Source organism: Diaphorina citri, unplaced genomic scaffold (assembly GCF_000475195.1).
Source record: "Diaphorina citri unplaced genomic scaffold, Diaci psyllid genome assembly version 1.1 scaffold926, whole genome shotgun sequence".
In the NCBI taxonomy this organism is placed as follows: Eukaryota; Metazoa; Arthropoda; class Insecta; order Hemiptera; family Psyllidae; genus Diaphorina; species Diaphorina citri.
Genome location: NW_007378357.1, coordinates 123,629 through 145,031, shown reverse-complemented (window position 1 = coordinate 145,031; position 21,403 = coordinate 123,629). Strand labels below are relative to the sequence as shown.

Below are 21,403 nucleotides of genomic sequence, written 5' to 3'. Positions count from 1 at the left end.
AGTGGGAATTTGCTACAGATATAGGGTAAGTGTACCATTTATTCGCCCACCTAAAAAACGTACCATTTATTGGCCCACCTGTACCATACGCCACATAAGTCTGAACTGGACGATTTTTTTCAAGATCCAATTTCATCAAAAGAAGCTATTCAAAAATTGTAGTCATAAAAACAAAAATTAGAAAAATAAATGTGGGCAGGTGGGCCAATAAATGGTACACTTACCCTAATTAATATTTACCTTGGTCTCCAACTGGCCCTTTCTATTTTGAATAGCAGACTAATTAAGATAAATGAAGCCTCCACAGACAAACCACAAACACACAATACACGTCAGGTTGACATCTATTCACATCAGTTGGTACTTTTCCTATGTTCGCTGTGCCCACAGTACTCGTGGTTAACCATTTTAGTCGATCGCGAAGACACGAGTTAGTTACGTAGCTAGTCTAGTTATTTGAGATTTTAGTTATTCAAGTCGTGTTGTATACCTCCAACTGGCCCTTTCTATTTTGAATAGCAGACTAATTAAGATAAATGAAGCCTCCACAGACAAACCACAAACACACAATACACGTCAGGTTGACATCTATTCACATCAGTTGGTACTTTTCCTATGTTCGCTGTGCCCACAGTACTCGTGGTTAACCATTTTAGTCGATCGCGAAGACACGAGTTAGTTACGTAGCTAGTCTAGTTATTTGAGATTTTAGTTATTCAAGTCGTGTTGTATACCTTTTTTTATTATTTTTTAAGAGGTTTGACAGAGGGAACTGTAACTGCTATGGTCTTATCGTCCCGAAATCGAAGAGAGAAGGAAGACATGATAGGAGAAAGCCAGCCGTTCCGAGAACGAACATTATCTCATCAGGATAAAATCCGCCCCGGGCGGTAATCGAACCCGCGGCCTAGCGCTTACAAGGCAGACGCACTACCAACTAAGCTAACTAGGCTGGCGTTGTATAGCTTTAATTTAACATTTAGGTTTGTGTTGAAGCATCATGATAAATTAAAATAGGTAAAGAAAAAAGTTATTCCAGTCTAAATATTTATTTACTATTTTAGTTACTCTTTCTCTCTCCCTCTTTCTTTCTCTCTCTCTCTCGCTCTTACCTATTTATTTACTATTTTAGTTACTCTTTCTCTCTCCCTCTTTCTTTCTCTATCTCTCTCTTTCTCTCTCTCTCTCGTTCTTAACCAAGCCTACCCAAGTCATTTTCCTGTAAGCTTTACGGCTTTCAAGCCATTTTACTTCTCTCAGGAAAACCTTCCCTCTATTATTTTAGTTACTCTTTCTCTCTCCCTCTTTCTTTCTCTATCTCTCTCTTTCTCTCTCTCTCTCGTTCTTAACCACATTATCCCATCAGGATAAAATCCGCCCCGGGCGGGAATCGAACCCGCGGCTTAGCGCTTACAAGGCAGACGCACTACCAACTAAGCTTACTAGGCTGGCGTTGTATAGCTTTAATTTAACATTTAGGTTTGTGTTGAAGCACCATGATAAAATAGGTAAAGAAAAGAGTTATTCCAGTCTAAATATTTATTTACTATTTTAGTTACTCTTTCTCTCTCCCTCTCTCTTTCTCTATCTCTCTCTCTCTCTCCTTCTTACCTAGCTTAGCCAAGTCATTTTCCTGTAAGCTTTACGACTTTCAAGCCATTTTACTTCTCTCAGGAAACATCTCTTTTTCTCTTAGAAAATCCAATACTAATTTTCCAAGCTCTTTACCCCGGTAGCTAAGAAGGTACTTGACAGAAAATCTTCTGACTTTTTTCAGTCTAATTTTCCTTCTCCCAGTTACCCAGTTTTTCTCTCCCATTTTCCTTCTCTTTTTCTTTCTTCCCTCTCTTTTCTTTCCTATTTATCCGTCTTTATGTTTCCGTCCCTTTCCTTCATCTCTCCTCCTCTCGTTCTACTTCGTTCACTCTTTCCCTCTATCTCCATTTTCCAAGCTCTTTACCCCGGTAGCTAAGAAGGTACTCGACAGAAAATCTTCTGACTTTTTTCAGTCTAATTTTCCTTCTCCCAGTTTTTCTCTCCCATTTTCCTTCTCTTTTTCTTCCTTCCCTCTCTTTTCTTTCCTATTTATGTTTCCGTCCCTTTCCTTCATCTCCCCTCCTCTCGTTCTACTTCGTTCACTCCTTCCCTCTATCTCCCACTTTTTTCAGTCTAATTTTCCTTCTCCCAGTTTTTCTCTCCCATTTTCCTTCTCTTTTTCTTCCTTCCCTCTCTTTTCTTTCCTATTCATCCGTCTTTATGTTTCCGTCCCTTTCCTTCATCTCCCCTCCTCTCGTTCTACTTCGTTCACTCCTTCCCTCAATCTCCCTTTTCCTCTCTTCCTCCTCCCCCTTCTCTCCTCCTCATTCCCATGCTTCTAGGTCTCATTTCTTATTTTCCATCATTATTTTTTCTCGACAGAAAATCAAGACAAGGATAAGAAGAAGAAATGAAGAAGACTAAGAATAACAAGAACAAATAGGAGAGGAAGGGGAGGGAGAGAAAGGAGAAAGAGGAAGGGGAGGGAAGAGGGAGAGAGAGGAGGGAGAAAGAGGAGGAGGGCGAAAATTTGAGAAGGAAAGCGCCAGAGGAAGAAGTAATATGAAAAATAAGAACAGGAAATTGCTAGTAAAATAACGAGGAAAAAATAAGAGAAACAAAGAGACTCGAAGAGAAAGGAGAAAAGGGAGAGAGCGGGGAAGAGAAAAAGGAGGCAGAGAGAGGCAAACGAGAGTGTATGAGAGAGAGAGAGAAAGAGAGAAATAAAAAAAAAGAGAGGGAGGGAGAGAGACAAACAGAAGGGGAAAAGCTTTCATTCTTTTTAGAGAAAAATAAGGATAGTAATAATTTCTGATGGTGATATAATTTTCAAAATGACACTGGCGATGTCTTTCAATTTATCTTAATTTTCAGAGGAGGTAGGTAGTGCACTAGTCACAAGATTCAAACAGGTACGCTGCATCCAGGGCCGTATCATGGGGAAGGCACTCCCTTCCCAAAGGAGAGGAGCTATTTTTTGCTGATAAGATAAAAATCTTGGCTTACAATTTAAATTTCATTTAATAAATTAATAAGTAGGTACATTGTTAGGAATCAAGCTAGGTATCTAGGTAGGTATAACTTTGCTCCTCATGCATCAGGGAAGCCAAATTTCTGATTATTATCAACAAAACAGAAAATATAACAATAAAATGTAGTCGACAGCAGGTAGGTACCTATAGGAGAGAGAGAGAGAGAGAAAAGAGGGGGAGAGAGAGAAAGAGGGAGGGGAAGCAAATACAGTAAAATAAGCTATGCTTCTAATAAAAAAAAAGAGAGGGAGGGAGAGAGACAAACAGAAGGGGAAAAGCTTTCATTCTTTTTAGAGAAAAATAAGGATAGTAATAATTTTCTGATGGTGATATAATTTTCAAAATGACACTTGCGATGTCTTCTATGCTTCTAACTGGGGAAAATTTCTTTCCCCCTCCCTTCTCCCTCACTACCTACTTGTCATTTGGACACACATGTGGACAAGTTTATGTACGGGGTGCAAAAAATGCCAAGAGTTAATCAACCTGCTAGAATTGACAGAATAGTAAAACGCCATCAGCTCGAAGTTCCATTAAAACATTATGGTAGGTCAACCTTCTTTTCAGCCCCTAAAAGCCTGTTAGCTTAGCAGCCCCGTTAAGCCTATACAAATCAAATGGAACTTAAAAGGTTGTTAGCTTAACAGAAGTTTTAGGGGATGAAAAAATACTGGCGGAATCCAACATTAGTATATTTTCTCCGAAAGTACCCTGTATGTAACACATGTTTTTTAATACAATCACTTCTCATACATAAAGGCTAGATGTTTCTCGTATGGAAATGATACAAAGGGTAGATACACCTACATTATAGCGAGACAGAATGGGAGGGAGGATGAGAGAGAAAAGGAGAGAGTATGGAAATGATACAAAGGGTAGATACACCTACATTATAGCGAGACAGAATGGGAGGGAGGATGAGAGAGAAAAGGAGAGAGAGAGAGAGAGAGAATGACAAGAAACAAATCAAAGCTGTCTTTTTAGCCCGTCCTTCCTTTATTAAATTACAATAGTAATAACAAAAGGTATAAGGGACGGGCTATTGTATTCGCTTCGGTGTCGTCCGTGTGTCTGTCTGTTCATCCTCTTTATCCTCTTTCTCTCTCTCTCTTCCCTTTTTTCTTTTACTTCTTGCTCATCCTCTTTTTCTCTATGCTTCATCCCTTTTACCTCTTCCTCTTCCTTCATCCTCTTACCCTCCACAATAGGTATGTCACTTGAGATAATGGATCACTCAAGATCATGTACAACTCAACATTAGATATCACTCAAGATTATGTCCCACTCAAGTTTACGTTCACTCAAGATTACGTACCTATACCTATCACTCAAGATTATTATATAAATCAAGATTTACTTCCTGAATGAACTAACCATGGTTTACGTATCACTCAAGATTACGTACCTATACCTATCACTCAAGATTATTATATAAATCAAGATTTACTTCCTGAATGAACTAACATTTTTAATTAAAGCGCTATTACTTACATTGCAGCTTTTCACAGAATGTACTGTGTACCTACATTCTATGTACTATATGTATCTATATTCTATGTACGAGAATGTACCTACATTTTATATACGATTATGTAGTGTGTACCTACTCTATGTACGAATACCTATGTACCTACATCATTGTTTGGCAGCTTTTAACAAAGTTTCTCTTCAGAAAATGTTTTGACGTTAAACCACCACCATCTTGTTTTCTCTGGTTAGTTCATTCAGGAAGTTAGTCTTGATTAATATAATAATCTTGAGTGATAGGTATAGGTACGTAATCTTGAGTGATACGTAAACTTGAGTGGGACATAATCTTGAGTGATATTTAATGTTGAGTTGTACATGATCTTGAGTGATCCATTATCTTAAGTGACATACCTATTATCTTGAGTGATCCATAATCTCTGGTGGTGGTTTAACGTCAAAACATTTTCTATTATCTTGAGAGATCCATAATCTTGAGTGACATACCTATTATCTTGAGTGGTACATAATCTTGAGTGATAAATAATCTTGAGTGACATACCCATTATCTTGAGTAATACATAATCTTGAGTGATACCATAATCTTGTAGATAAGTACTATTTTCATAAATAATCTTGAGTGACATACCCATTATCTTGAGTAATACATAATCTTGAGTGATACCATAATCTTGTAGATAAGTACTATTTTCTCTCTCACCAGTCCATTTCTGTTGTTTAAAGATTTACTTTTGTCTTGTACCGACTTAATCTTGTTCTACTAGCACTCGTGTCTCACCAGTCCATTTCTGTTGTTTAAAGATTTACTTTTGTCTTGTACCGACTTAATCTTGTTCTGCTAGCACTCGTTAATAAGCTCAAAATCGAAGCAATATGGTTTTCGTTATGGTCCAATAGTTGGGAAGTCCGAAATCTCTCTATTATGGAATGACTGCTAGATATATTATGTAGGTAGTACCTACTAGTAGGTACCTATACACCTGCCTAACCTTAACCTATTAGGCGAACCTACCTTAATATATCGGTGCTAGCACTCGTTAATAAGCTCAAAATCGAAGCAATATGGTTTTCGTTATGGTCCAATAGTTGGGAAGTCCGAAATCTCTCTATTATATCTGGGATGACTGCTAGATATATTAGCACTCGTTAATAAGCTCAAAATCGAAGCAATATGGTTTTCGTTATGGTCCAATAGTTGGGAAGTCCGAAATCTCTCTATTATGTATTGGATGACTGCTAGATATATTATAATGTAGGTAGTACCTACTAGGTATCTACACCTGCCTAACCTTAACCTATTAGGCGAACCTACCTTAATACCGGTATGACTAACAGTGGGTAAGTTGTAAGAGAATAAAAAATAAAACACATAAAGAATAAAAGAAATAATAATTTCACGAAAAGGTCCCTCAACCAGACCCTTTAGCGCAATGAAAATGATTTTTTTTCAAGAGGTTTGACAGAGGGAACTGTAACTTCTAAGGTCTTACTATCCCGAAAAGGAAGAAAGAAGGAAGACAGGATAGGAGAAAGTCAGCCGTTCCGAGAACAAACATTTCGCCCAAGGCGGAAATCTACCAACCAAGACTTTTAGCTCAGTTCGATAGGTATTTTATTAGTTTATTCTTTTCTTTGTTTCATCAAAACTCACGAACGGCCAAGACTTTGATAAAATTCGGCAAAAATGACCAATGGCCAACACTTTGGCAAAAATGGCCAAGACACGAAGTAAATTGGCGCGGATTAGTCAACAACAGGTGCCCCAAAAATACGCTAAATAAATCGGCTGAATAAACAGTAAATCGAAATCGCAAAGTGGGAATTTGCTACAGATTTAATTAATAGTTACCTTGGTCTCCAACTGGCCCTGTCTATTTTGAATAGCAGACTAATTAAGATAAATGAAGCCTCCACAGACAAACCACAACACACACAATACACGTCATGTTGACATCTATTCACATCAGTTGGTACTTTTCCTATGTTCGCTGTGCCCACAAAATTGTAGTCATAAAAACAAAAATTAGAAAAATAAATGTGGGCAGGTGGGCCAATAAATGGTACACTTACCCTAATTAATATTTACCTTGGTCTCCAACTGGCTTTAGCCCGTCCTTCCTTTATTAAATTACAATAGTAATAATAAAAGGTATAAGGGACGGGCTATTGTATTCGCTTCGGTGTCGTCTGTGTGTCTGTCTGTTCATCCTCTTTATCCTCTTTCTCTCTCTCTTCCCTTTTTTCTTTTAATTCTTGCTCATCCTCTTTTTATCTATGATTCATCCCTTTTACCAAAGGTATAAGGGACGGGCTATTGTATTCGCTTCGGTGTCGTCCGTGTGTCTGTCTGTTCATCCTCTTTATCCTCTTTCTCTCTCTCTTCCCTTTTTTCTTTTACTTCTTGCTCATCATCTTTTTATCTATGCTTCATCCCTTTTACTTCCAACTGGCCCTTTCTATTTTGAATAGCAGACTAATTAAGATAAATGAAGCCTCCACAGACAAACCACAAACACACAATACACGTCATGTTGACATCTATTCACATCAGTTGGTACTTTTCCTATGTTCGCGGTTGCCACAGTACTCGCGGTTAACCATTTTAGTCGATCGCGAAGACACGAGTTAGTTACGTACCTATACCTAGTCTAGTTATTTGAGATTTTAGTTATTCAAGTCGTGTTGTATACTTTTTTTTATTATATCTTCATTACGAGGAAATTTAAGGAAAATAATCTTCCGTAAATTTTAGAAATTTATCTTAATGAATATTTTTTCATAAAATTAGAGGAATTAGGAATCTCGATGGATTTCTGTACATTAAGTAACTAGGTATGTAGGTAGGTACTTTTTTTTAACGTGAATGTTAGATTAATTTCTCATCTACATACCTACATACATGAATTTCTATTGATCTTTAAAGTGATAATTATCACAATACATTGTCTCTATGTATAATTAAATGCATATTTCTATTGCACACACATTCTCTGCCTGTATCCTCCATCTCTCCCCAGAGGGTCATCCTTTTCTTCATTATAAACCTTCATGCCCTCATATATGCCTCCTCTAAAACCCCGAAACAATATTTCCTACCGAAATTTGCAGCCTTTAAAAGCCGTGTTCAAAACTCTATTACCTGTTGCGAACCCCAAACCCCTTTTCTTCCCCCATTTTTAGTGTCTTCGCCTTCTCCTCCTGGTTATTTGTATATTTTCCATACCTCCCATTCCTTCTAGAAACACGAGGCCAAAAATTCTATAGGACCATAATCAATCAGGACATTTTAAACAAATTGAGACGATCATTAAAAAATTAACAATCAACAAGCGTCGTACCTATCCCACAAGAAACCCTTGATCAAAAAATAAATCGTAAATGATTTTAAAATTTATTTCAACTAACAGTAATTATTTAAGTCTTATGAAAGAAAAATTTCGCCAGCCTAGTTAGCTTATTTGGTAGTGCGTCTGCCTTGTAAGCGCTAGGCCGCGGGTTCGATTCCCGCACGGGGCGGATTTTATCCTGATGGAATAATGTTCGTTCTCGGAACGGCTGGCTTTCTCCTATCCTGTCTTCCTTCTCTCTTCGATTTCGGGACGATAAGACCATGGCAGTTACAGTTCCCTCTGTCAAACCTCTTAAAAATAAAAAAACAATAATAATAATAATAAAAAAAAAAAAATCGTCCAAATTTACCATGTAGTTAGTACCTAAACCTTAGGAACGAAACAAAAATAGAATACGACACTGGAAATTTATTAGGAGAGAGAATGTGGGGGGAGAGAGAGAAGAGAAAGGAAGGAATGAAGAGAGAGAGAGAGAGAGAGAGAGAGAGAGAGAAGAAAAAGGATGAGAGAGGGGAGGAAGAAGAGCAAAAGGGAAAGAGTGGTAAAATATAATTACTGGTAAAAAGGAAATTCGCCCCAATTTATTATTTTTTGCTTTCTTTTTATTCTTTCAATTTTAAACATAAACAGTTTAAATTAATTGCAATTTTTCATTCTCTCGCCCCCTCCCTTTATTCTCTCTTTCTGACTTTTACTTTCTTTCTTATATCTGACTCTTCCTTTTTCTCATCTTTTCATGTGGCTTTTGGCAGTTTTCCTTGTGGAGGACCTTTATTCTCTCTTTCTTACTTTTACTTTCTTTCTTATATCTGACTCTTCCTTTTTCTCATCTTTTCATGTGGCTTTTGGCAGTTTTTCTTGTGGAGGATTCCATTATACTTCCCCTACCTACTTTCATTTTCTTTATATGTATTTCTCTCTTCTTCTCTTTCGCTCTTTGTCGTTTCTATCTCTTTCGCTTCCTCTTTTTTTCCTCACACTCTTTCTGTTTTTTGAAATGTTTCAGCGAAGTTTAGAATAAAATAAACATTTTTTCTCTCTTCCATTTTACTGTTATTATTATATTCCCATTTTAGATTCGATGGCATTTTCTTTATATTTCTCTTTTTTTTTCACCTTCACTCTTTCTCCATTTCTTTTCTCTTCTTTGGCCTCTCTTTCTCTATCTCCTTCACTCCCTCTCGTAGTTTTTTCTCATATTCTTTCTGTTTTTGAAATGTTTCAGTGAAGTTTAGAATAAAATGTTTCTGACTTTTACTTTCTTTCTTATATCTGACTCTTCCTTTTTCTCATCTTTTCATGTGGCTTTTGGCAGTTTTCCTTGTGGAGGATTCCATTATACTTCCCCTACTCACTTTCATTTTCTTTATATTTCTCTTTTTTTTTCACCTTCACTCTTTCTCCATTTCTTTTCTCTTCTTTGGCCTCTCTTTCTCTATCTCCTTCGCTCCCTCTCGTACTTTTTTCTCACATTCTTTCTGTTTTTGAAATGTTTCAGTGAAGTTTAGAATAAAATAAACATTTTCTTCCTTCCTTTTTCTCTTTTCCATTTTACTGTTATTACTATATCCCCATTTTAGATTCGATGGGGCAATTTTACTTTCTGGAAAAGCGTGGTTTTTAGAAGAAAAATTTTATAAAGAAGAATCAAGAGGAGAAATTGAAATAGACTGGAAAAACAAGGAACCCTTTCTTCCTTCCTTTTTCTCTTTTCCATTTTACTGTTATTACTATATCCCCATTTTAGATTCGATGGGGCAATTTTACTTTCTGGAAAGCGGTGGTTTTTAGAAGAAAAATTTTATAAAGAAGAATCAAGAGGAGAAATTGAAATAGACTGGAAAAACAAGGAACCGCAAGAAACAATTATCAAAACATTATGCTGTGCCTCCATAACAATACTTTTCTAATTCTAGCCCTGGTTATAAGCTTTTCAATTTTCCTTTACTTATTGATCAACACTTGGTTTTTTGAACACACCAATGAGGAGGGTTCCTTATCAAAAAATAAAACTCTGGAATGAATACCTAAATAAATAAAACATTAATGATGTCTAATCTTAATAAATAAAATAAAATTAAAAAAAAAGACAAAAAACTTCGTCTATCGAAGCTCGACAGTAAAAAAACATTTTCCTTTGTCCGATAGTAAAACACTAATAAGAAAATAAATAAGATAAAGAAGACAAGACAAATTCCTTCATCAAATATAATCCTAGAATAAAAAAATTAATTTTCCTTTTATCCAATAAAAAAACTCTAGAATGAATTTAAATTTTCCATGGAATGAAATTGACTTTTCCTTTATCAAATAAACAATATCCATTCTTCCTCCTTAATAAATGATTAATTTTCGTTCATCTAATAGAATATAATTTTCTTCGATTATGTCCAAATGGAAAGTCAACATCAGGTTGAGCTTGGCGATTAAGATCATTACCTGATCAAGTTTGACAGTAGCTGACTGATGAGGATTGATCAGTCTAAAGTACCTGGTCTAGTCAGTCCCTGAAGTGACCGGCCGAATATGTCCAAATGGAAAGTCAACATCAGGTTGAGCTTGGCGATTAAGATCATTACCTGATCAAGTTTGACAGTAGCTGACTGATGAGGACTGATCAGTCTAAAGTACCTGGTCTAGTCAGTCCCTGAAGTGACCTGCCGAGAAACAAGTATGCCAGTCATTGGAGGTAAGAAACTAAACCTGTAACTGTGAGTGATTAATAAATTTTCATTTTTATTCTTTCATGGCGCCATACTGTTTTACCATATTTTTGCGGGTTTGTTCGAAATGTAAAATTTATGAATCTCTTTTGGACCCTATGAAAATGAACTTCAAGCTCATTTTTATGGGCTAGTCTTTCAGTACCTACTTCAAAAATAGGAGGGTGTTTTAATGATGAGGCATTTTCGCAAGGAGAAGAGTAGGATTTTTTTTCCTCTTAGAATACCGGACAGCCAACAGGCTTATAACCTACTTTGAACTAAAATCCCGAGCTAAATACCTAAATATTTTTGCGGGCTCTGATTATAATACATAAATTAATTTTCTACATATTTTACATAATAAAATACATATGCAGTTTCTACTGCAAACCAGACGTTAAATTGGAACAGGGATTTCTAGGTCTACGTAGAAACAGTTTTACTAGAAATACATAATGATTAAGGGTGAAGTTTTCTGAGGCCCAGGGATGAAATAGGATCATATAAAAGGTCTGTATATGTATTATGTAATTTAAAGCACAAAGAAATTGGGGCTTGTACCTACTCGTAAAATGCAGTCCTACTTAATCTAATATTCTCACCCTCCCTAGGTAGATAATTATGTAGGTAGGTATGTTAATATAGGAGATCATTCATATTTCATAAGGAATAAGTAGGTATGTATGTATGTACCTAGGTATATCGTCCTGTGGAGAGTTCCCTTCTTTGAACTTTACGGGATAGAGTTAGGTAGATAGGTAGGTAAGGCTGGTATGGTAAAGTTAGGTAGGCATGACGAAAAGGGTGGGGTATGGATTTAGGTAGATAGGGAGTAGCTAGAGTACGTACTTTTACCTAGGTTTATGTATAAAATGGCCTTTTTTGTTCACGAGGCCAAAAATTCTATAGGACCATAATCAATCAGGACATTTTAAACAAATTGAGACGATCATTAAAAAATTAACAATCAACAAGTGTCGTATCCCACAAGAAACCCTTGATGAAAAAATTAAATCGGAAATGATTTTAAAATTTATTTGAACTAACTGTAATATAACTGTAATAAGAGTGGTAAAATATAATTACTGGTAAAAAGGAAATTCGCCCCAATTTATTGGAGAGAGAGACGGGTGCGCGGGTAAAAAGAAAGGGAGTGCGCGAGAGAGTAATGAAAGAGAAATATTAAAAAGAAAACGAGAGTATTTAAATTTTTCGCACCCTCCCTGGGTAGATATGTAGGTAGGTATGTTAATATAGGAGATCATTAATATTTCATAAGGAATAAGTAGGTATGTATGTACCCAGGTATATCGTCCTGTGGAGAGCTCCCTTCTTTGAACTTTACGGGATAGAGTTAGGTAGATAGGTAGGTAAGGCTGGTATGGTAAAGTTAGGTAGGCATGACGAAAAGGGTGGGGTATAGATTTAGGTAGATAGGGAGTAGCTAGAGTACGTACTTTTACCTAGGTTTGTGTATAAAATGGCCTTTTTTTTGTCCGATATGTAAAATTTATGGATCTCTTTTGGACCCTATGAAAATGAACTTTAAGCTCATTTTTATGGGCTAGTCTTTCAGTACTTCAAAAATAGGAGGATGTTTTAGTGATGAGGCATTTTCACAAGGAGAAGAGTAGGATTTTTTTTCCTCTTAGAATACCGGACAGCCAACAGGCTTATAATTATAACCTACTTTGAACTAAAATCCCGAGCTAAATACCTAAATGATAATAAAACTACTTGCCTACAATACAGAACTTTTCTGTCTGCCAAATTTAGAATGAGTTAACCTTGTAAGATACGTGCTACATTTCTGTAACGGAAAAACTGCGAGAAAAAAATCTCCACATAATAGAAAGAAGAAGAAGAAGAAGAAGAAGAGAGAGAGAGAGAGAGAGAGAGAGAGAGAGAGAAAGAAAGGGGAAGGAGAAAGAAAGAACATTAAAACAAATTCCAAAAAGTTTTTCCCTTCTCCATTATGGATACAACCAGAAGGTATAACCTGAAACGTAACTGTGTCCAAAAAACAAGAAAAAATTACATGTAGGTATTGTAGGTATGTACCTAGGTGGGTACCTGGCAAAAAATGTTTTGTAATGTGTAAAACATAGGTATGTACATATACGTAGATGTACCTACAAAAGATCTTTTGCTGAGTTTTTTTTTACCTACACGGGACAAGCAAAAGACAGAGACAAGAAAAGGAATGCTGAAAGCTTTAACCTTTTGCCCGAGCACAGTCTTATTTATTAAAATCTAATCTAAATTCGTCTCATTAGAGACCGTTCATCTTGCTGGGAGATGTTAAACTGAGAATAAGCCAGAAGGTCCTTGGTTCGATTTCCAGTAGAGTCGATTTTTTTTCTTTGAATTTTAGTTTAGGTAAATAGGTACCTACCTAGGTTTTATTGGAAGTTCTTTAGGTACAGATTGTAACTTGAAACTATGTATAATAATCAGAGTTCTTATCCCTTTTGGTGTTTTTGCCTATTTGCTGGGAGGTTTGCTCGTATTTGGTAGCTTCTTTGAACGAGAAAGTGACCAGTGGCGATATTATACCAGAATAAAAAGTAAGAACAGGAGTGATAGAACCAGTAAAGAAGGCTCTTAGTAATAGTAATGCTGTAATATTCATCAGACTCGTGAACAGACTTTCAGCTTCACCACAGATAAATCATAATTCAGATTTGGAGTAGATTAGGTAGTTTTCAAGTTGTCACAAACTCTCTTTCTCCCTCCATCTTTCTCTCCCTCTCTTTCTCCTTCTCTCTTTCTTTCCCAAGAAAGAAAAGTATGGTCCTTGTACCTTCTTTCCATGCTTCTAGGTCTCATTTCTTATTTTCCATCATTATTTTTTCTCGACAGAAAATCAAGACAAGGATAAGAAGAAGAAATGGGGGGGGGGGGTTCTAAATACGGCCCTGTCGTCTCGAGCTGAAAATGACATCAACGTTTTTGTCGCTTCGTAAAAGTTCTCTTCATTGTCTACGTAAATTTTAACTCTAATGTACAAACAGTATATTAAGTATATAGTACATAGAAAATAGAAACCCTATGTATGAACAAGTTTTACATAGCAAGTCTATGTAGGTAGTGTAGGTACATGTAAGTATTCGTAAGACAGGATAAAGTTCAGACAAAGTACGTAGCAAAGTTATGGCTGGAAAAGCTATGTACTTCAACTGATGTACCTATAGCTATGTTGAAAACATATACATTGTATTTAATAATAATGTCTGGAGAAATATTCATCTTCGGTGCTTGAATATCCTCTTTGTTCCATCTTCTATCTAGGGAAATTTATCTTATTATCTCGGAATATTTATCTTCATTACGAGGAAATTTAAGGAAAATAATCTTCCGTAAATTTTAGAAATTTATCTTAATGAATATTTTTTCATAAAATTAGAGAAATTAGGAATCTCGATGGATTTCTGTACATTAAGTAACTAGGTATGTAGGTAGGTACTTTTTTTAAAGTGAATGTTAGATTAATTTCTCATCTACATACCTACATACATGAATTTCTATTGATCTTTATAATGATAATTATCACAATACATTGCCTCTATGTATAATTATATGTATATTTTTATTGCACACACAATCTCTGCCTCTATCCTCCATCTCTCCCCAGAGGGTCATCCTTTTCTTCATTATAAACCATTATAGCCTCACATGCCTCCTCTAAAACCCTGAAACAATTTCCTACCGAAATTTGCAGCCTTTAAAAGCTGTGTTCAAAAACTCTATTACCTGTTGCGTACCCCAAACCCATTTTCTTCCCCCATTTTTAGTGTCTTCGCCTTCTCCTCCTGGTTATTTGTATATTTCCCAATCCTCCTCCCTTCTCTCCAATTTCCTCTCCACCTCTGTTTTATCTTCTTCTCCTACCTCCTTCCTTCGTCTCCACTTCCCTCTCCACCTCTGTTTTACCCCCTCCCTCTTTTCTCTACCCCCCTCTCTATAATCCGATACTTTCTCCCTTTGCTTTTCTTCGCCTCCCCTCTTCCTTAATTTCTGTCCTCTGCTCCCTCCCTCTTCCAATTCATTTGAAAATTCAATTTGAACCAGTGTCGTAGGTATTAGGTTCAATAGGGGAACGATTTGGTTCACCTAACCAAGCTAGGAAGCTCAGGTCTATCTTCTTCTCCTACCTCCTTCCTTCGTCTCCACTTCCCTCTCCACCTCTGTTTTACCCCCTCCCTCTTTTCTCTATCCCCCTCTCTATATTCCTATACTTTCTCCCTTTGCTTTTCTTCGCCTCCCCTCTTCCTTAATTTCCGTCCTCTGCTCCCTCCCTCTTCCTATTCATTTGAAAATTCAATTTGAACCAGTGTTGTAGGTATTAGATTCAATAGGGGAACGATTTGGTTACCTCTTCCACCTAACCAAGCTAGGAAGCTCAGGTCTTTCATCTAGCTATAGAAGATGGGTGAAAGAAGAAGAAGAAGAAGAAGAAGAAGAAGAAGAAGAGAAAAAGAGAGTATGAAGAAATAGTTTTTTTTTTCAAGAAGTTTGATAGAGAAAGCTGATGCAACAACGGAGGTCCTGAAATCGAAGAGTGAAGGAGGAAAGGATAGGAGAAAGCCAGCCGTTCCGAGAACGGACCTCATCAATTTAATTTAATGATCGTCCCGGGCGGAGATTGAACCCTCGATCTAGCGCTCATAAGGCAGGCACTACCCTACAATCTAACTAGGAATTACTCGTAAATGAATGCCATTGTCAATTTAAATTTTAATTGATGGAACTTTTAATTATTGTCATTGTTAAATTTAATGTTAAATTTTATTGAATGCCATTTTTAAATAATGTCGTAAATGTAAATTTTAATGAATACCCTTCAAATTTAAATTTTAATGTATGCGAGTGAGTTATTAATATGGAATGTGTGTGTGGGAGAAAAGGAAAAAGAGGAGGAGGAGGAGGAGGAGGAGAAGAAGAAGGAGGAGGAGTAGGAGGAGGAAAAAGAAGAACACGAGAGACTTGGTGTGAATGAAAAATGAGAGAGATAAAGATAAGAACGAGTTAGGGAAGGAGATAGATGAATGTGGGATAGAGACTGAGAGAGAGAAGGATAAACCTCAAGAATTATTCAAATACAAATTTAACACCTTTAATTGAATTATCCTATTCTATTGAATTATCTATTTAAAATTTAAATAGCTCAATAATTATTGGGCAATCAAAATCTCCCATTACCTAGTGAAATCTCCAATATTATTTGGTTCTGTACAGGGAATTATTAGGGGATTAGTTTACCTTTATTGCTCATTCATAATGTACATAGGATCTGAGACCTGGGATACATAGATAGGTACATACATACGTCATTATTTATATTGTACAGGACTCGCAATAAGTCTGGGAACATTGAACGTTAAAGAATAGTTAATTGGTAATTTAAATTCGACCTTATTTAATCTCAGATTAATTTTTCCTGTATTCCTTTAAATACTGAAAAAATAAACCTTAACTTATTAATGTAAATTTTATTGGTAGGTATCTACTTATTTAAATATTTATCGATTGGAACTCAATACACCAAGAAAACCCACCATCAGTTTTTCCCTTTTGTCTTCAACCTTAGAGACGTAACGAAAGTAAAATTCAAGTACGAATCATAATTTCAAACACTCGTATGGAACTCAATACACCAAGAAAACCCACCATCAGTTTTTCCCTTTTGTCTTCAACCTTAGAGACGTAACGAAAGTAAAATTCAAGTACCTACGAATCATATTTTCAAACACTCGTCGCTCTCTTTTGTGCTGAAATCTCCGTACTTCACACGTGCTGGGAGTTTACATAAGCATTTACTTGGAAAATAATTATATTCCGAATCATTACAACCGCACTTGTTTCGAAAATTAAAAGGGAAAATTCATACGTAATGTCGGTGTCGTTTATTTTTCCCGACTCTTTTGTTTGAAGGAGTGCTTCTCAAAGTTGTGGCCACTGTGGTACAATTTTCAAGATTCCAATCTTTCCGCGGCCCTCCCTCCTCCCTTCCTTAATAGTAGGTACATGAATATTGTATTAGAGTTAATTAGTTAGAGTGAACATGTTCTTCTAATAGAGAAGCAGGCCTTCTTAATTTGGCCTACGGCCTTTCTTTGTTTCATCAGTTTTGTGAATTTTGTCTTATAAAGAAAAGGAAAAAAAAATCCCAAATCTTGCGGCACACCTAAGACAACCTCACGGCACAACTCTTGCGGCGCACTAGTGTGCCGTGGCACACAATTTGAGAAGCACCGGTCTAAAGGAAAAGCTCTTTTATGCTTAATTTCGTTTAAAGAACGGCAAACGCTCCGTTCCACACTTGTTTTCATTCCCGTTAGTCTCTCATCTCTCTAGCTCTATTTCTGTGCCTTTTAAATTTCCTTTTAATTTACTTCATTTGATCGTACTCTCTCTTCATTAGATAATGCTCTACATACGTAGGTATACGAGTATGTAGTATGTACATAGGTACTAGGTACATGAAATGATGTAGGTACTAGTATTTAGAAACGTGTTCCATCATAACATTCGAAGGCCAAATCCGATTTCAATCATTTTTACTTCATACCCTCATATGCCTCCTCTAAAACTCCGAAACAATATTTCCTACCGAAATTTACAGCCTTTAAAAGCCGTGTTCAAAAACTCTATTACCTGTTGCGGACCCCAAACCCATTTTCTTCCCCCATTTTTAGTGTCTTCGCCTTCCCCCCCTTCCCCTCCTGGTTATTTGTATATTTCCCAATCCTCCTCCCTTCTCTCCAATTTCTTCGCCACCTCTGTTTTATCTTCTTCTCCTACCCTCTCTTCATTAGATAATGCTCTACATACGTAGGTATACGAGTATGTAGTTTGTACATAGGTACTAGGTACATGAAATGATGTAGGTACTGGTATTTAGAAACGTGTTCCATCATAACGTTCGAAGGCTAAGTCAGATTTCAATCATTTTTGGTCCGTCCTTCCTTTATTATTACGATAGTAATAAAAAGGTATAGGGGACGGACTATTGTATTCGCTTCGTTTTATATTAAAAACTATTATTTGGAACTCAATACACCAAGAAAACCCACCATCAGTTTTTCCCTTTTGTCTTCAACCTTAGAGACGTAACGAAAGTAAAATTTAAGTACGAATCATAATTTCAAACACTCGTAGCTCTCTTTTGTGCTGAAATCTCTACTCACGGGGGAAATCATGCCGAGGACAATCATTGGAGAGAGGAGGCAACGCCGGAACGACGAACGCCTAACTACATGTATGTATGTACCTAGGTATATCGTCCTGTGGAGAGTTCCCTTCTTTGAACTTTACGGGATAGAGTTAGGTAGATAGGTAGGTAAGGCTGGTATGGTAAAGTTAGGTAGGCATGACGAAAAGGGTGGTGTATAGATTTAGGTAGATAGGGAGTAGCTAGAATACGTACTTTTACCTAAGTTTATGTATAAAATGGCCTTTTTTGTCCGAAATGTAAAATTTATGAATCTCTTTTGGACCCTATGAAAATGAACTTCAAGCTCATTTTTATGGGCTAGTCTTTCAGTACTTCAAAAATAGGAGGATGTTTTAGTGATGAGGCATTTTCACAAGGAGAAGAGTAGGATTTTTTTTTCCTCTTGGGATACCAGACATAACCTACTTTGACCTTATAACCTACTTTGAACTAAAATCCCGAGCTAAATACCTAAATGATAATAAAATTACTTACCTACAACACAGAATAACAGAACTTTCCTGTCTGCCAAATTTAGAATGAGTTAACCTTGTAAGGATACGTGCTACATTTCTGTAACGAAAAAACTGCGAGAAAAAAATCTCCACATAAAAGAAAGAAAGAAAGAAAGAAAGAAGAAGAAGAGAGAGAGAGAGAGGGAGAGAGAGAAAGAAAGAGAAAGAAAGGGGAAGGAGAAAGAAAGAACATTAAAACAAATTCCAAAAAGTTTTTCCCTTCTCCATTATGGATACCACCAGAAGGTATAACCTGAAACGTAACTATGTCCAAAAAACAAGAAAAAATTACATGTATGTACCTACCTGGGTAGGTAACTGGCAAAAATGTTTTGTAATGTGTAAAATATAGGTATGTACATATACGTAGATGTTCCTACAAAAGATCTTTTGCTGAGTTTTTTTACCTACACGGGACAAGCAAAAGACAGAGACAAGAAAAGGAAAGAGAGAATGGAGAGAGAGAGAGAGAGAGAGAGAGAGAGAGAGAGAGAGAGAGAGAGAGAGAGAGAGAAGGGAGAGGAGAGAGAGAGAGAGAGAGAGAGAGAGAGAGAGAGAGAGAGAGAGATAGAGAGAGAGAGAGAGAGAGAGAGGAACAGGAAGAGGAATGGGAATGGGGGATGATTTCCAATATTTATTCTTTCTTGAGAAAAAGTGATTTTATTGAAATTTTATAAAACCTATCCTCCCTCTCCCTTCCTTCTATCTTTGAAAACTTTGACGTTGGAGGGATTCGAACCAGGGATCCGGAGTAAAGGTTGCTGGCGAGGCCTTCTGACAGTTTTCCAAAATAGAGTTACCTATCTGATAATCTCATCAAAATCATGACTTGCCTGGGATATACAGTCGTCATGATGTGACGTAATGATGAGGGATAAAGCATGAGAAATTTTGAGTGAATTTTTAAGACAGAAAAATTGTATGAACGCCTTATAACTGTTTGAGTATGCAATGTAAAAAAAACTCACCCTAAAACGAAGAGCTGCTGATATTTTAGCAGTATCTCTTTTGAAAGCTCAGCGTTGTAAATCATTTTAATGGATGGCACCGCAGACAGAAAAAAATAGATAGCATAATTATTGAGAAATATTCCGGCCGGAATCTGTCTAAAAAAAAGGGAGAAAAAAAGAAAACTTTGACGTTGGAGGGACTCGAACCAGGGATCCGGAGTAAAGGTTGCTGGCGAGGCCTTCTGACAGTTTTCCAAAATAGAGTTATCTGATAATTTCATCAAAATCATGACTTGCCTGGGATTTACAGTCATCATGATGTGACGTAATGATGAGGGATAAAGCATGTGAGATTTTGAGTGAATTTTTCAGACAGAAAAATTGTTTGAACGCCTTATAACTGTTTGAGTATGCAATGTGCCAGGCAGCATTATTGGTGGAGGTGACTGAATTTCACATGCCAGAAACAAAGTACTTGTGCACGCGTGTATTACAAAAGCAAACAATAGGCTCTCTTTAGAGCTTCGAATGTTCTGTGAACACGAAAATGTAGTTCTTGTAAGCTCCAACTGATGTGGTGCTTACAAAACAACAAAAAACACGTACCAACCTACCTTTTGTAGGAGGGTCTGAAGGAAACTTCTTCAGAAAATCTCTCCCTAAGTAAACGAAAGAAGGAGACGAAGAAGAAGGAGACGAAGAAGATGAAGAAGAAAAAGAAGAAGAAGAAGACGACGAATAAGAAAGAAGAACTTTATTTTCAAAACATCTTAGTTTCAAAGAGCGAAGCAGGTAGGTGCGAGTACCTACTTGGAAAACACAAGAAATAAATGCGGCCATAAATAATCATATAATAGAAAAGCCGAATAAAACAAAAACCACGAAGAAAGAAAAGTGGAGGAGAAGGTAGAGAGAAAAGAAAATGCTAGCGGTGAAAAAGAAATGGAGGGTAAAATAAAGAGAATAAGATAGCTAAATATAGGGAAGGGAAAGAGCAATAAGGAAGAACGAAAAAGAAGAGGTGAAAAGAAGGCAAAAAGGTGCAACATTAGACTCGCAAAAGTTCAATCTCTTCTTGAACATAATCACAAGTACATGAGATCGCGAGAGAGATTTCAGAAGAAGAAGAAGAAGAATAACCTACCTTTTGTAGGAGGGTCTGAAGGAAACTTCTTCAAAAAATCTCTCCCTAAGTAAACGAAAGAAGGAGACGAAGAAGAAGAAGGAGACGAAGAAGAAGATGAAGAAGAAGAAGAAGAAGACGACGACGAATAAGAAAGAAGAACTTTATTTTCAAAACATCTTAGTTTCAGAGTAGGTAGGTGCGAGAGTACTTGGAAAACACAAGAAATAAATGCGGCCATAAATAATCATATTAGAGAAAAGCCGAAGAAAACAAAAACCACGAAGAAAGAAAAGTAGAGGAGAAGGTAGAGAGAAAAGAAAGTGATAGGGGTGAAAAAGAAATGGAGGGTAAACTGAAGGGAAATTAGAGAGCTAAATATGGGGAGAGGAAGAGAAATAAGGAAGAACAAGAAAGAAGAGGTGAAAAGAAGGCAAAAAGGTGCAAAACATTAGACTCGGTAAAGTTCAATCTCTTCTTCAACATAATCACAAGTACATGAGATCGCGAGAGAGATTTCAGAAGAAGAAGAAGAAGAAGAAGAAGAAGAAGAAGAAGAAGAAGAAGAAGAAGAAGAAGAAGACGAAGATGATGAAGAAGAAGAAGACGAAGAAGAAGAAGACGAAGACGGAGAAGAAAAAAATGAAGAAATAAATGCGGCCATAAATAATCATATTAGAGAAAAGCCGAAGAAAACAAAAACCACGAAGAAAGAAAAGTGGAGGAGAAGGTAGAGAGAAAAGAAAGTGATAGGGGTGAAAAAGAAATGGAGGGTAAACTGAAGGGAAATTAGAGAGCTAAATATGGGGAGAGGAAGAGAAATAAGGAAGAACAAGAAAGAAGAGGTGAAAAGAAGGCAAAAAGGTGCAAAACATTAGACTCGGTAAAGTTCAATCTCTTCTTCAACATAATCACAAGTACATGAGATCGCGAGAGAGATTTCAGAAGAAGAAGAAGAAGAAGAAGAAGAAGAAGAAGAAGAAGAAGA

The 21,403-nt window shown here is 36.5% G+C and overlaps 1 protein-coding gene and 1 long non-coding RNA gene across 2 annotated transcripts in view; both read left to right on the top strand.

The window, feature by feature from the left end:
* Nucleotides 1-617: 617 nt before the first annotated feature.
* On the top strand, nt 618-10,429 carry LOC113469010. The gene is made up of 2 exons (XR_003392559.1): nt 618-723; nt 9,654-10,429. It is a non-coding gene; the product is annotated as an uncharacterized LOC113469010 (long non-coding RNA).
* Nucleotides 10,430-10,439: 10 nt separating this feature from the next.
* Nucleotides 10,440-21,403, top strand: part of LOC103513110 — a 72,458-nt gene continuing 61,494 nt past the window's right edge. The window contains exon 1 of the mRNA XM_026826400.1: nt 10,440-10,595. Within this exon, the coding sequence (XP_026682201.1) occupies nt 10,580-10,595 (16 nt within the window). The 5' untranslated portion in view covers nt 10,440-10,579. The remainder of the gene's footprint in view (nt 10,596-21,403) is intronic.